This window comes from Propithecus coquereli, unplaced genomic scaffold (assembly GCF_000956105.1).
Source record: "Propithecus coquereli isolate 6110/MARCELLA unplaced genomic scaffold, Pcoq_1.0 Scaffold665, whole genome shotgun sequence".
Taxonomy (NCBI): Eukaryota; Metazoa; Chordata; class Mammalia; order Primates; family Indriidae; genus Propithecus; species Propithecus coquereli.
The window spans coordinates 188,390-201,488 of NW_012152674.1; the positions used below are offsets into that span (position 1 = coordinate 188,390).

General features: G+C 40.7%; 1 protein-coding gene across 1 annotated transcript in view; it reads left to right on the top strand.

Annotated features, from left to right (window-relative positions):
- Window positions 1-13,099, top strand: part of DEPDC5 (DEP domain containing 5) — a 131,059-nt gene that overhangs the window by 32,969 nt on the left and 84,991 nt on the right. The window contains exons 9-17 of the mRNA XM_012660414.1: window positions 382-454; window positions 3,388-3,491; window positions 3,782-3,856; window positions 5,228-5,362; window positions 6,229-6,290; window positions 6,415-6,488; window positions 10,583-10,652; window positions 12,134-12,170; window positions 12,678-12,798. Of these exons, the coding sequence (XP_012515868.1) occupies window positions 382-454; window positions 3,388-3,491; window positions 3,782-3,856; window positions 5,228-5,362; window positions 6,229-6,290; window positions 6,415-6,488; window positions 10,583-10,652; window positions 12,134-12,170; window positions 12,678-12,798 (751 nt within the window). The remainder of the gene's footprint in view (window positions 1-381; window positions 455-3,387; window positions 3,492-3,781; window positions 3,857-5,227; window positions 5,363-6,228; window positions 6,291-6,414; window positions 6,489-10,582; window positions 10,653-12,133; window positions 12,171-12,677; window positions 12,799-13,099) is intronic.

The following is a 13,099-nucleotide window of genomic DNA, read 5'->3' on the forward strand; positions in this document are numbered from 1 at the left end:
AACTCAAGAGTTTGAGACCAGCCTGGGCAACATAGACCCCGTTTCTACGAAAAAAAAAAAAAAAATTAGTGGAGTGTGGTGGCATGCACCTGTAGTACCAGCTACTCAGGAGACTGAGGCAGGAGGGTCACTTGAGGCCAGGAGTTTGAGGCTGCAGTGAGCTATTGTCATACCACTGCACTCCAGCCTTGGGCAATAGAGTGACATTCTGTCTCTAAAAAAAGGAAAAAGAAAAAACCCCCCAAAACAAAAAACCGCAACTTAATAAACATTTATCTTTATTTTTTTGAGATGCAAATCTTTAACCCAGAGGAGGAAGCTGACAAAACTGCAAAACTCTCTTTTCAATCTGATCTACATATTTCATTTTCTCTATTTCAGATGAATTTCCTGAAATAAACCGAGCCTCAATTAGACAGGATCACAAGGGGCGATTCTATGAAGACTTTTACAAGTATGTTTGGGTGCTTTGCTATGCCTTTTATTTATTTATTGGTTGTTTCTTTCCTAACTTTAAAAAAAATTAACCTTTTTATTTTGGAATAATTTTAGATTTACAGAGAATTTGTGAAGATAATATAGAGTGTTCCCATATACCCTTTGCCCAGTTTCCTCTAGTGTTAACATTTCGTAACCAAATTACATTTGTCAAAACTAAGCGATTAGTGTGGTATGTAACTATTAACTAAATTCAGATTTCTTTGAGATTTCACCAATTTTTCCACCTATTTACTTATATGACTCAATCCAGGATGCCACATTGTATTTAGGCCTTCTAAATGTTTTATTGTGAAAAATGTCAACATATGTGAAAGAAGAGTGCATAATATAATGAACCCATATACCCAATACCTGCATTTAACAGTTATTATTTTGCCGTATTTGATTCATCTGTTTTTGACTAAATTTTGTTTTGTAAATTATAGATACCATAACATTTTATTTCTGTGTCTATAAAAAGGGCATTTTTATATTTCACCACAATATCATTATTTCATTTAACAAAATTAGTAATGATTCTATAATATCATCTGACATTTAGTGCATTTTTAGGTTTCCTTAATTGTCCCCCAAAACAACTTATGTTTGGTCTTCACAATCTCACTCTGTTGCCTGGGCCAGAGTGCCATGGCATCAGCCTAGCTCGCAGCAACCTCAAACTTCTGGGCTCAAGCGATCCTCCTGCCTCAGCCCCTCGAGAAGCTAGGACTACAGGCATGTGCTTCCACGCTCGGCTAATTTTTTCTGTTTTTAGTAGAGACAGGGTGTCACTCTTGCTCAGGCTGGCCTCGAACTCCTGACCTCAAGCCATCCTCCCGCCTTGGCCTCCCGGAGTGCTAGGATTACAGGCTTGAGCCACCATGCCCGACCTAGACCATGACCTCTTAAATGCATGAAGAAGTTTATCACATTAGCACTTCAGTTGGAAGACAGAGTAGACATTGAAATGGATGTTAGAAAGCCATTTGCTTTTCAAAAGGTGTTGGATTGATTGTTTCATTATCGCTTACGTTTTTACAAAGAGTTTATGTTTATATAAAACATAACCTTTTTGCTAACGTCTTTCATCACCTCTGACTACATTTGTTTAAAGCCCTTAAAGATTTCTTCTAACTTACTACCCTGTTACTGGTTGAGTCTTGTTTCCTCAAACTATTTCCTTCCTTAACTGAGAAGAAGAACTCCTTGTTAGTTTCTCCTCTTACCTCAGACTTGGAGATACGATGTCTCTCTGTTTCGGAGTAACCATGTATTATGGGGGTTTAGTTTTCGGCTCAAATGGTCCATCTTCCCTAGACCCCTTAGCCTTAAATATATAATATATTTCTTTGTAACTAATTGCTTCCTAAGACCCAAGCCAGCACACAATGCCTACTTGTATTTTTTTCCTTTTCCAATTTTGTAATACCATCTATAAAGAATACATCTTTTATAACTGTGATTGGTTTTTTGGTTTTTGGGTTTTTTGTTTGTTTTTTAGAGATAGGATCTTGCTTTGTCACCCATGCTAGGGTGCAGTGGCCTGATGATAGCTCCCTGTAACCTCAAACTCCTGGGCTAAAGTGATCTTCCTGCCTCAGTCTCCCAAGTAGCTGGGACTACAGGAGTGCACCACCATGCCTGGCTAATTTACATTTTTTTGTAAAGAGAGTGTCTTGCTATGTTACCCAGGCTGGTCCCAAACTCCTGGCCTCAAGTGATCCTCCTGCCTTGGCCTCCCAAAGTGTGGGATTGCAGGCATGAGCCACCATGCCTAGTCTGTTTTTTTTTTTTTTTTTTTTTTTTTTTTTGAGACAGAGTCTCACTGTGTTGCTCGGGCTAGAGTGCCATGGCGTCATCCTAGCTCACAGCAACCTCAAACTCCTGGTTTCAAGCAATCCTCCTGCCTCAGCCTCCCGAGTAGCTGGGACTACAGGCATGCGCCACCATGCCCGGCTAATTTTTTCTATATATTTTTAGTTGTCCGATTAATTTCTTTCTATTTTTAGTAGACACGGGGTCTCGCTCTTGCTCAGGCTGGTTTCGAACTCCTGAGCTCAAACAATCCACCCGCCTCCTAGCCTCCCAGAGTGCTAGGATTACAGGCGTGAGCCACCATGCCCAGCCGTCTGTTTGTTTTTTAAAATAGATATTGTGGATAAGTGCCAAAAAATAACAAAAGTTATGGAAACTTTTTAAGCAGTTTTTTTGATGACCTTTTAAACTATTTATTTAAAAAATTTTAAGCCTATGGGACAGAAGAAGAATTTTTTTAATTTTTAAAATTATCTATATCACTATGATAAATACATAGTTATAGATCCCTAGGTTTCTCTAGAATAAATTCCAAGCATTGAAATTATTAAAGAAAGTGTATATTTTTTAGTTAAATTTAACATTTTTTTGCAATACATTTTTTTGCAATACATTCACATGGTTCTAATTTCTAATTCACAAGGTATACTGTAAACAGATTCCCACCCATCCCTTTCCCCTAATCAAGTCTCCCAACCTGGACATGTTTGTTGGATTTACATGTAATACATATATATGGATGTTATTTTTAAAGGTTTTTTTATACATACCACCTAATTGTAATTCAGGAGAGTAAAATTTACATGCCCTCAACAGTATGTGAGAACGTTCATATCTCTGGCCAACACTGGGTATTAATAAAATATGAAAGCAATTTTTTTTTATGTTTTTCTATTTTTTACTTTTATGTGATTATGAATGTGATCATATCTCTTTGTTAATGTTTGTTAAGGGTATTTAACCTCATTACTTATTATTATATAGTTAATTCCCCTAACTCTGGGAATCCCATCTTCTTCTTTCCTTGAAACTTTATAAGGGAACTGATGTGATAGCTGCTTGATATCCATTTTACAATAATACTCCTTTCAGAGTGGTGGTGCAGAATGAGAGAAGAGAAGAGTGGACTTCCCTCCTCGTGACCATTAAAAAGCTCTTCATCCAGTATCCGGTGTTGGTGCGCCTGGAACAGGCAGGTACTGCATCCATGTAACAGAAGGTGTGGTGGCGAAAGAAGGCATGGGAGGGAGGCTGGAAGACAGAGAAGAGGTTTCTGCTTGTTTCCCATCCACTGCTGTGTGTAGTTTCTGCTTCTGGTCAGGTTTCTATTTCCAAGTGGATCCAGTTGTTCATTCCATATGTAGTAAGTTCAACAGTGTCCCTAGTATAGGGTGGGGCGCCCTGGGAAGCCAAACACCTTCTACTTATTTTTCGAGAGTTCATCTTTCATGAGATGTTTTTCCTTTGCTTGTATCTTTTGCTTCAGAGGGCTTTCCTCAAGGAGACAATTCTACCTCAGCACAGGGAAACTACCTGGAGGCCATCAATCTGTCATTCAACGGTGAGTCCAGATGCCCCCACAGCGAGCCAGCGTCTTGCTTACCCGTGGCTATGAACTTCTCTCTCCTAATGCTCAAAAGACCCAGACCTGGGTGATGATCCCCCTGCCCACCTACCCCCCAAATTAATTCCATGCAGTAACTTCTGATTGGATGGCTTTAATGACCAACATTTAGCTCTTGGGTCTTCTGTTGGGAAATTAACTAACTTGGTAGTGTCATCTGTTTCTCATGGTAAAGAGCCAGAGGGAGTCTTCCTTGGGCTCTTTGTTTTACTACAAACTGTGCTCTTATTATTTTCTACCCGATCCCTCAACTGCTTCTAGGTAATTAAAAAAAAAAAATCTACTTTAAAAAAAGTACAAAAGTGACCCATGTTCACTTGAATGTTCACATTCAAGAATGGAGAGGTGTATTAAGTAAAAAGTGATACCCCTCCCCCAGCACTACCAATCCTTTTCTAAGGGGAACCATTGTTAACAGTGTGGTGTGATTTCTTCTGAATGTCTGTCCCTGTGTTTGTGTGTCAGCTGAAATACCATTGCTTGGAACTAACAGAAACCTACTGAGTTAGTTTAAAGAAAAAGGGAAATTTACTCTAAGGACGCAGGAGCTTAGTGGGGCAGCCAGGAAAGGCTTAAATACCATGTTGGAGAAGGCGGGGACCTTGGTAGCTCTGGGAACCACAGTAGCAGGAATTCTTAGAGCCATATTCAGCTCTCAGCAACCCTGTCTCTGCTCTCCTTTGCTCCTCTGGGAATTCCACATTCCCGGTAGAGAAAGTCTGATAGGCCCAGCTCTGCTTAGGTGTCTGGCCAGTGGTGGAAGTGATGACGTGTGTTCACATCACTATATCACCTTCCCATGTGTTTGCACCCAGGTGCTGGGGAATTCTAGAAAATAGTGTCTTTTATTAGGAAATCTTTTTGTTGTATTTGAATATCACTGATTTTCCATAGTAAGAATCGCAGATGCTAGAAATAAAAATTAACTTGCCAAATTTATAAAGTCATCCCAAGATTCTGGTCTAGTTTCTTAAATATTGTCTTAAATTGATATTTGATTCTTGTGAGTTTCAATAGACTCATTTATGGATGGTTTAAATTAACAACATGGGGTCCGAGCGGTTAAGGCTGGCTGCATTAAGGCAAGTGTTAGGCATCCATGGGGGGGATTGACAAAGGTGACAGGGACTTAGTTCTGTGTTCAAGCAGTTCTTAATGTAGGAGAGGAAAGACAGACAACCAACTGGAATGTGGCAGTTGGTATAATAGAAATATGGACATAATCCTCTGAGAGTGCAGAGATGCACCTGTGGCTGGTTTCTGAAAAGTTGTAACATCATTATCAGGGAATTTTTGTTGTATTTCAAGTGTTTGACAAGCACTACATCAACCGCAACTTTGACCGAACCGGACAGATGTCTGTGGTGATCACGCCCGGGGTGGGTGTCTTCGAGGTGGACCGCCTGCTCATGATCTTGACCAAGCAACGGATGATAGACAACGGTAACACTCCCTGGTTTGTGCTCTGGCCCTGTGGGTTTATAGCCTGACTTTCCTCTGGAACCCTGAGCTGTCACTGACTTCTTAGAGTGTGAGGAGCTCTGCAGGGTGTTCTGTGTGTCACAAGATCTGGAGATGTCAATAAATGTCAGGTGATGAAAAGAATTGCGTGGTCAAATCAGTATGGGAAATGCTGGGTCATACACAAATAAGCAGGTTCCATGATTGCAGATCTTCCCTAGAGTTTTTAATACGTTAGTGTATGTTGTTTATCTCTACAGGCTGCATCTAGTACCCTGAGTTCCCCAAACATATTTGACACAAGAGAACCCTTTCTGGGGGGATTGTTTCAAGGGACCAATGTGCCATCAACACATCTTGGAAAGCACCATCAGGTCATCTAGTCCAGTCCTCCCTCCGTAACATGCCTTGCTTCTCCAGCTTGACCCCATGCACTTGATTTGATTTCCGTTTCACCAAGATGGAGCTGGTGATTGCCAAAAAAGATGTGTTAGGTGACATGGATTGTTTTTCTTTTTATTGAGGTTGCAAAGTTCTTATTCCTTTCTGGCCTCAAAACTTTAGTGACCGAGGCCTGGTTGTCTTGTTTTACAAATTATGACCTACAAGGCAGTCAGAGGCTAATTATCAAGCACTGAATAGTGGCAGGTGTGAGCAGACTCAGAAAAGAGGAACCAGACAAAATGCATCTATTTATTTCTTTACTGCATAGATAGCACTGGTGAGGTTATAAAGCATAGGATGGTAAGTTGGCTTTGCCTCATACCCAGTTAAATAGCATCATTTATAAACTGGGACGCTTATGTTTGCCACTCCCCTCCCCCCTCTTTTTGTCTTTTCTTTTTTAGGAATCGGTGTGGACTTGGTATGCATGGGAGAGCAACCGTTACATGCCGTCCCATTGTTCAAGGTAATCAGATTTTGGATTTGCTTGCTAAAGGCCAGGTTGAGAATAGCCAAAAACGGAAAAGTTGGAACAGTTCCACATCCTACTTGTTTTTTCGCTTATCCGTGCACTTACTGTTTTCCTGCAGCTACATAATCGGAGTGCTCCTCGGGATTCTCGTCTGGGTGACGACTATAATATTCCTCACTGGATAAACCACAGGTGGGTGTGATCTTGATTCATAGTAGGGTGACAAGGGTTTCAAATAGCTTCTTTGCCACTTTCTCTTTAAATCTGTTAAGTTCTTATTTATGGCATAACCTTTTGTCAAGAAAATGTGGAAACCAAAGTTCTAACATTTGCTTAAAGCTTCTCTACATGCAAAGCAGTAGCAGTAACATGGGAACAGTCTATGGTGAAAAAGTCAAAACAAATGTGAAGGGCTTATTTCACCTTCTGTTCCCAAGTCCTACTATTTCCAACTCCCACAGACCATAGTAGACCCACGTTGTGCCTGGCCTTCCTCATCCTTGGAAAAGTCCCCGTGCCTCCTTGCATGGGACCAGGTTTCAGCATTCCTGCTGACTCCACCTCAGGGATGGCCTCTGTCTTCCCTCTGCCAGTGTCACTGCTTTATCTCTGTCCTCATCTGTTTGAACTATGGCACTGATCCTACTGGTGTGTCTATTTCTAGTCTCTCCTTTCTTCAATCCAGTCTTTAAACCAGGGTTTTACAACCTTGACACTATGATGTTTTGGGGCAGGTCATTCTTTGTTGTGGGGTTGTCCTGGGCTTTGTAGCATGTGGAGCAGCATCCCTGGCCTCTACCTGCTTGATGCCAATAGCACACGCCCCTAGTTGTGACCACCACAAATGTCTGCAGACATTGCCACATGTCCCCTGCATGGCAAAATCCACCTCCCCTGCCCCTCGTTGATAATTACTTCTTTAGACCAGTGGTTTTCTTCTTTTTTTATTTTGTTCTTAAGCAACAGGGCCCTTTCTTCAAGTTAAAGTCTTGGAATCCCAATATATAAAAGTAAAATGTATTAGTGTTCCTCTCTGTCCTCACATGGCAGGCCCTGATGTAGCACCAAGAGCCCTGGGGGTCTGGGGAGCAGTATCCAGCAACCTCTGCTGTACCTGGCTGCCTGAGTCATTTTTGTGAAAACCAAATCCTACTGCTCTTTCCCTCTGATTCTTCATGCCAGTTTGGTAACGACTAAAGCGTTTGAAATCTGAGGCCTCCTTGCCCACCGCTGCCCTCTTTCATTCTGCATGGCAGCACCTCACTTCTGGGCCTTTCTATCCTGAGGACCTCTCCATCTGCCCTCTTTCACAAATGCCTATGTATCCCCTGGACCCAGCTCCATCATACCTCTGAATTCCTCCTGTGTTGCCTCCAATATCCAATAGCTGCTTTCTCTTTAGTGCTTCCAGAGCATTCTGTCCTCCTCTGGGTTGTTTGTCTATGGCCAGAACTTATGAGGAGCAGAAGACCACTGGGCTTTTGCCTCAGCACAACAGAACCTTCAATTTTGGCTTCTGTTTAGTTGTAAATCTTTACTGGAAACCAGCTTGAAAACTCACCACAAATGTTGATTTCAGCTTTATAGTATATCCTTTATCTTTGTTATGGGCTGTTTGCCATCAGTCTAGTGGTTCTGCTGGTCACCTATAATATTCATAGGTGAAGAACCACGAATGAGCAAAGGAATAGTTATTTTGGCCAGTTCTGTGAGGATGATGTGATCACATTGTAATTATCCTGTTCTGAGTGGGAGCCCAATGCGATACTGTCTGAGTGGTCACCTATGTTTATCCTTTACATATGTGTACATAAAGTTATACTTTTAATGATGTTCAATTTTGTATGTTGTTGCATGGCCTGATGAGGTCATTTAAAAAAAACAGTGACTGCTTCATAATTAGATGCGTTTGTAACCTTTCTCATCTTGTGTTTATGTTACCATTATTTTAAAAACCTGGTTCTTGGCCAGGCATGATGGCTCCCACCTGTAATCCCTGCACTTTGGTGATGGCTGAGGTGGGAGGATCACTTGAGGCTGGGAGTTTGAGACCAGCTTGGGCAACAGAGTGAGACTCTGTCTCTATAAAAAATAAAATAAAGTAAAAACCTGGTTCAAGTAAAATGGGAGTATTTTGAGCTCATTTCTTTTTTCACTTATTTCAGAGTAACTTCTTTTTTGTCAGCCTCTGTTTTTGGATTTGTAATCTTTTAATAGACCTTCAGATACAATTGCAGTAAAAAAAAAAAATAGCCACCCTTTAATTATACACCATATTTCATGGTTTTCAGTTTAGTTCAAGAGATAAGGTAAAAAGTAAGCATAGCATACACAAAATTGCATATGAATTTAAGTATGGCAATTTCCTCAAATTTTACTTTATAGTAACTTGAAAATTTCCTGAATTTTCACTTTATTTTTCACCCTAAATTGCTTCTCTGATACCAGTTAAGATGGAGGATGGAACGACATGCTTCAGAGTCTGAGAACGGGGAGGACCCAAGGCCTGCTTTTACGTTTCCTTTGAGCCTTGTTTGCCTGCGCCACTTGGGGATGGGAACAAGAGGGCATGAAACAGAGAGCTGCTCACAGGGGCCATTGTTCTTTTCCAATCAGCAAAACCTCTTTAGAAGCAGGCAAAGTATTCCCACTGTACTAAGGCCAGACACCTTACTAAACATAATCAAATTATCTTCAGTGAGAACTTATTACTCCCATAGTATTATTGGCTAATAATGAAAAATTTTTTTTTTTTTTTTGAGACAAAGTCTCACTCTTTTGCCCGGGCTAGAGTGAGTGCCGTGGCGTTAGCCTAGCTCACAGCAACCTCACACTCCTGGGCTCAAGCAATCCTACTGCCCCAGCCTCCCGAGTAGCTGGAACTACAGGCACGCACCACCATGCCCAGCTAATTTTTTCTATATGTTTTTAGTTGTCCGATTAATTTCTTTCTATTTTTAGTAGAGACGGGGTCTCACTCTTGCTCAGGCTGGTTTCGAACTCCTGAGCTCAAACAATCCTCCCGCCTCGGCCTCCCAGAGTGCTGGGATTATAGGCGTGAGCCACCGCGCCCGGCCTCATAATGAAAATTGATCCAAAAAGTAAATTAATGTCAAATATGTAAGAGTTATAAAACTGAGATTTTTGGGCTATCACAGAATGTAACTCAATCTATTTTAGAAGTCATATAGACCATCCAGTCCCATTGTACAGGTGGGGAAACCAAGTTCCAGAGAGGTTAAGTGGCTTGCCTAGGGTTGAACAGCAAGTTCATGGCAAAACTGCAGTTATTAGTTTGAGCCATTTGAAATCATGATATTAGACTGTTTTTGACCTTTAAAAATAGCAGTTTCATTATGGTTCTATTTAATAGAAACCCTTTCTTCTGGCTGACATCACTTTATCACTCAGATCTTTTACAGTTAATATCTGGGAAGAGAGTAACATCCTCTACTTGGTGCTTTCCTGGATACCACTGTGAGAGGCCAAATCCCAGGGCCCAGTTGGACTCTAGGTCTCACTACGGGTGGCATCTTAAGTTCTTTTCTTCTTAATATACCATGAGGATTACTTCATAATCCATTGGTTATCTATTAAAACTGCCTTTGTAATTTTTATTTTATTTTTTTTTTGCTCATGGTCAGCGGTTTGGTGGAAGGTAGAGATTAGTCAATATTCAAAACATCTTGACCACAAGTTAATGATAGATAAAAGAGAATACAGAGAGATGCTTAAGGAATAGTAAAGGCTGCACAGCCTCTATTCACTCATTCATTCAACATATTCAGGACAAGGCTGAGTCTCATGTACCTGACATGACTATTTTAAGATGCTTGTCAGAGGGATTGGGATTTCATGGTTGCTGCCATCTTTTCTTGAGTATTAACCCTTTTCCTTTCTTGCCTTGGTTATGCTGCTTACTAAGTGCTGATCAATCAGTGAGTGATAAGGACCTCCCTTGGGTGTAGCACCCTGCCAGGTATCAAGGTGAAAGCATCACCGTGTAAATAGATTTTAATTCCTGCCACAAGGAGGAGATTCTGATCCGGTTAGGAGTTAAGACTTGCACACATGAAATAATTTATGGGGAAAAAAAGAATAGCATGACAATTAAAACATAATGTTTCGTAGTCACCTCTTGCAAAAGAAGTTAGAATTGGGAAGATCAGTGAAGCTTAAAACAAATTCCATCACGGGAGGACTGATCCATGCCTGGCATTTCAGTTGTGTCTTGAGGTTAACATAAAAGGGATTTAGATTAATGACCTTGTTTGTTTCTTTTACAGTTTCTACACGTCCAAAAGCCAGCTCTTTTGTAACAGTTTCACCCCACGAATAAAACTGGCAGGAAAGAAGGTAGGTTGCACTAACCAGCAGAGCCCGTCACACATTGATTTGGTTATTTTAGTACTGAGGTACCTTCATTCATCTCCCCCCATGGTCATGAGTAGGATTTAAGAAATTTGTCTTAGAACTTTACAGTTTTATACATCAGATAAATAAATAACAAGATAAACCCCAGACAGCATGAAAAAATATGACAAAGAGTTAATGTTATTATGATATGACTGATTTATTCAGCTACTGAGGCCACTCAGACACCAGTGGGGCCAAAACACAGATACACACTATAGCAAAGGGGAAATATGATAGAAAGGTCACATCCTAATAGTAAAGAAATGCAAATTCAAACTAGAATGGGGATTCTTTTTTTTTTGCTTACGAATAGGTTTAAAATATATTAATAATTATACCACATATTGGAAAAAGTGTGATGAAATTGGTACTTGAGTACCTGGTTGGTGTGCGATAATTTTGCAAAGCGGTTCAACCATGTGTGTCAAGAGCCATGTAAATGTTCATGCCATTTGACTAGGCAGTTCCATTTTGGGCATGTGAAGGGAAATAATCTAAGTTACTATATGCAGATAGATTTGGGTCTAGTTTTATTTATAATAGTGAGAAGTTGAAAACAATAAAGCAATGGCTGAGTAAACCATATAATATCTACTTGATGGAATATATTTGTAACTAATAAAAAATGCAAGTTTTAAGAACCTGAACAAGTGTTTTTGATGTAATGTGAGAAGAAAAAAAGGGTGTTATGTTTATAGGCTTCACACCAGGGTACTGTCACCCTTCTACTGGTTTTCAGAAGAGCTGAATTCTCTGAGGGTTTCCCCGTTTATGGCTATGTTCCATTAGTAGTATCAGGGCCACTTCTTCCCTTTTCTTTTTTCTTGGGGTGGGAGGAGGGCTGTTAATGTTAATCTTCTAATAGGGGAAATATTAATTTGGAGGAATCTGAGGACTCCTTAAATAGGCTATGTCAAGTAGTAAAGTGCTAGGAGATGGGACTCTGCCTAGAAAGAGCCTTCTCCTGCTTTATGAGGTGTTTTTTTTTTTTTGAGACAGAGTCTCACTCTGTTGCCCTGAGTAGAGTGCGGTGGCGTCAGCCTAGCTCACACCAACCTCAAACTCTTGGGCTTGAGCAATCCTACTGCCTCAGCCTCGCTGGGCTTGGATTTTGACTCTGCCACCTGCTAATCATGTGACTGTGGGCAAGTCCCTTATCCTCTCTAGAATTGAATATCCTCACCTTTAAAGTGGGGTCATGCCCCCGCTGGGTAGGATTCTGGGAGTAAACAAGATGTGAGGCGGGAAGTAAAGGATCATCGTAGGTAGGTGTCAGATGTTAGGTCCTGCTTTTCTGTCAGTTGCAAGGAGGGTTAAAACATGGTCTCTGCCCTGGGGAGCAGCCATGTGCATACTGTGCCTTTTGATAAGTTCTATTCTGGCAGAGGAGGAAGTGATTAATTATCTGTTTAATTTTACAGCCTGCCTCTGAGAAAGCAAAAAATGGCCGTGATACGTGTGAGTATCTTTTGAGATCTTCTTTCATCACTTTTAGAAAGAGTCCACTAACCCCTGGCAAAAAGTTATGTGAAGTCACTTAAAAAGTTCAGAGAAAAATCAGGAGACCTGATTATTTTTTGTGTCACTTTGGAAAGTCCTTTAACTACCTTGTATTTTTGTCCTGTCAACTGTAAAATGATGACAAAACCTTGTTTTCTTTTCCCCATAGATCAATTGTCGGGATCAGGTAGAAAGTTTTAAAGTACTAAACATATTAAGATGGTATTTTTAAAGTGGAATCACAGAAGAATGAAATGCTACCAACACCTTGCCGTCATTGAGTGTTATATTATTCCTGTATCGCTTTGGGACATCATTGAGTCTCACCAACCTGATGAATGAGTTACCCGTTTTTCCAGGGGGAGATGATGATCACCTATGCCTTGCAAATTTTGGTGAAACCCCTCTGAAAGCATCTGTTTTAAATGTATTCAGTTGACAATTTGTATTATTTGTGTTTTTCAGCTCTCGGATCTCCAAAAGAATCTGAGAATGCCCTTCCCATCCAAGTAGATTATGATGCCTATGACGCTCAAGTGTTCAGGCTGCCTGGCCCATCCCGGGCTCAGCGTCTCGCCATCTGCAGGTTTTCTGCCAGATTCACTTTGGGGGATAATGGGTATATAAAAATTGTTTAGGAAAACCTGAGGTCCACTGGGGACCTTTATGAGAGTAACCTTGAAAATGTTTTAAATTAAAATTAGCCAGAGCCGGGTGCGGTGGCTCACGCCTGTAATCCTAGCTCTCTGGGAGGCCGAGGCGGGCGGATTGTTTGAGCTCAAGAGTTTGAGACCAGCCTGAACAAGAGCGAGACCCCGTCTCTACTAAAAATAGAAAGAAATTAATCGGACAACTAAAAATATATAGAAAAAAATTAGCCAGGCATG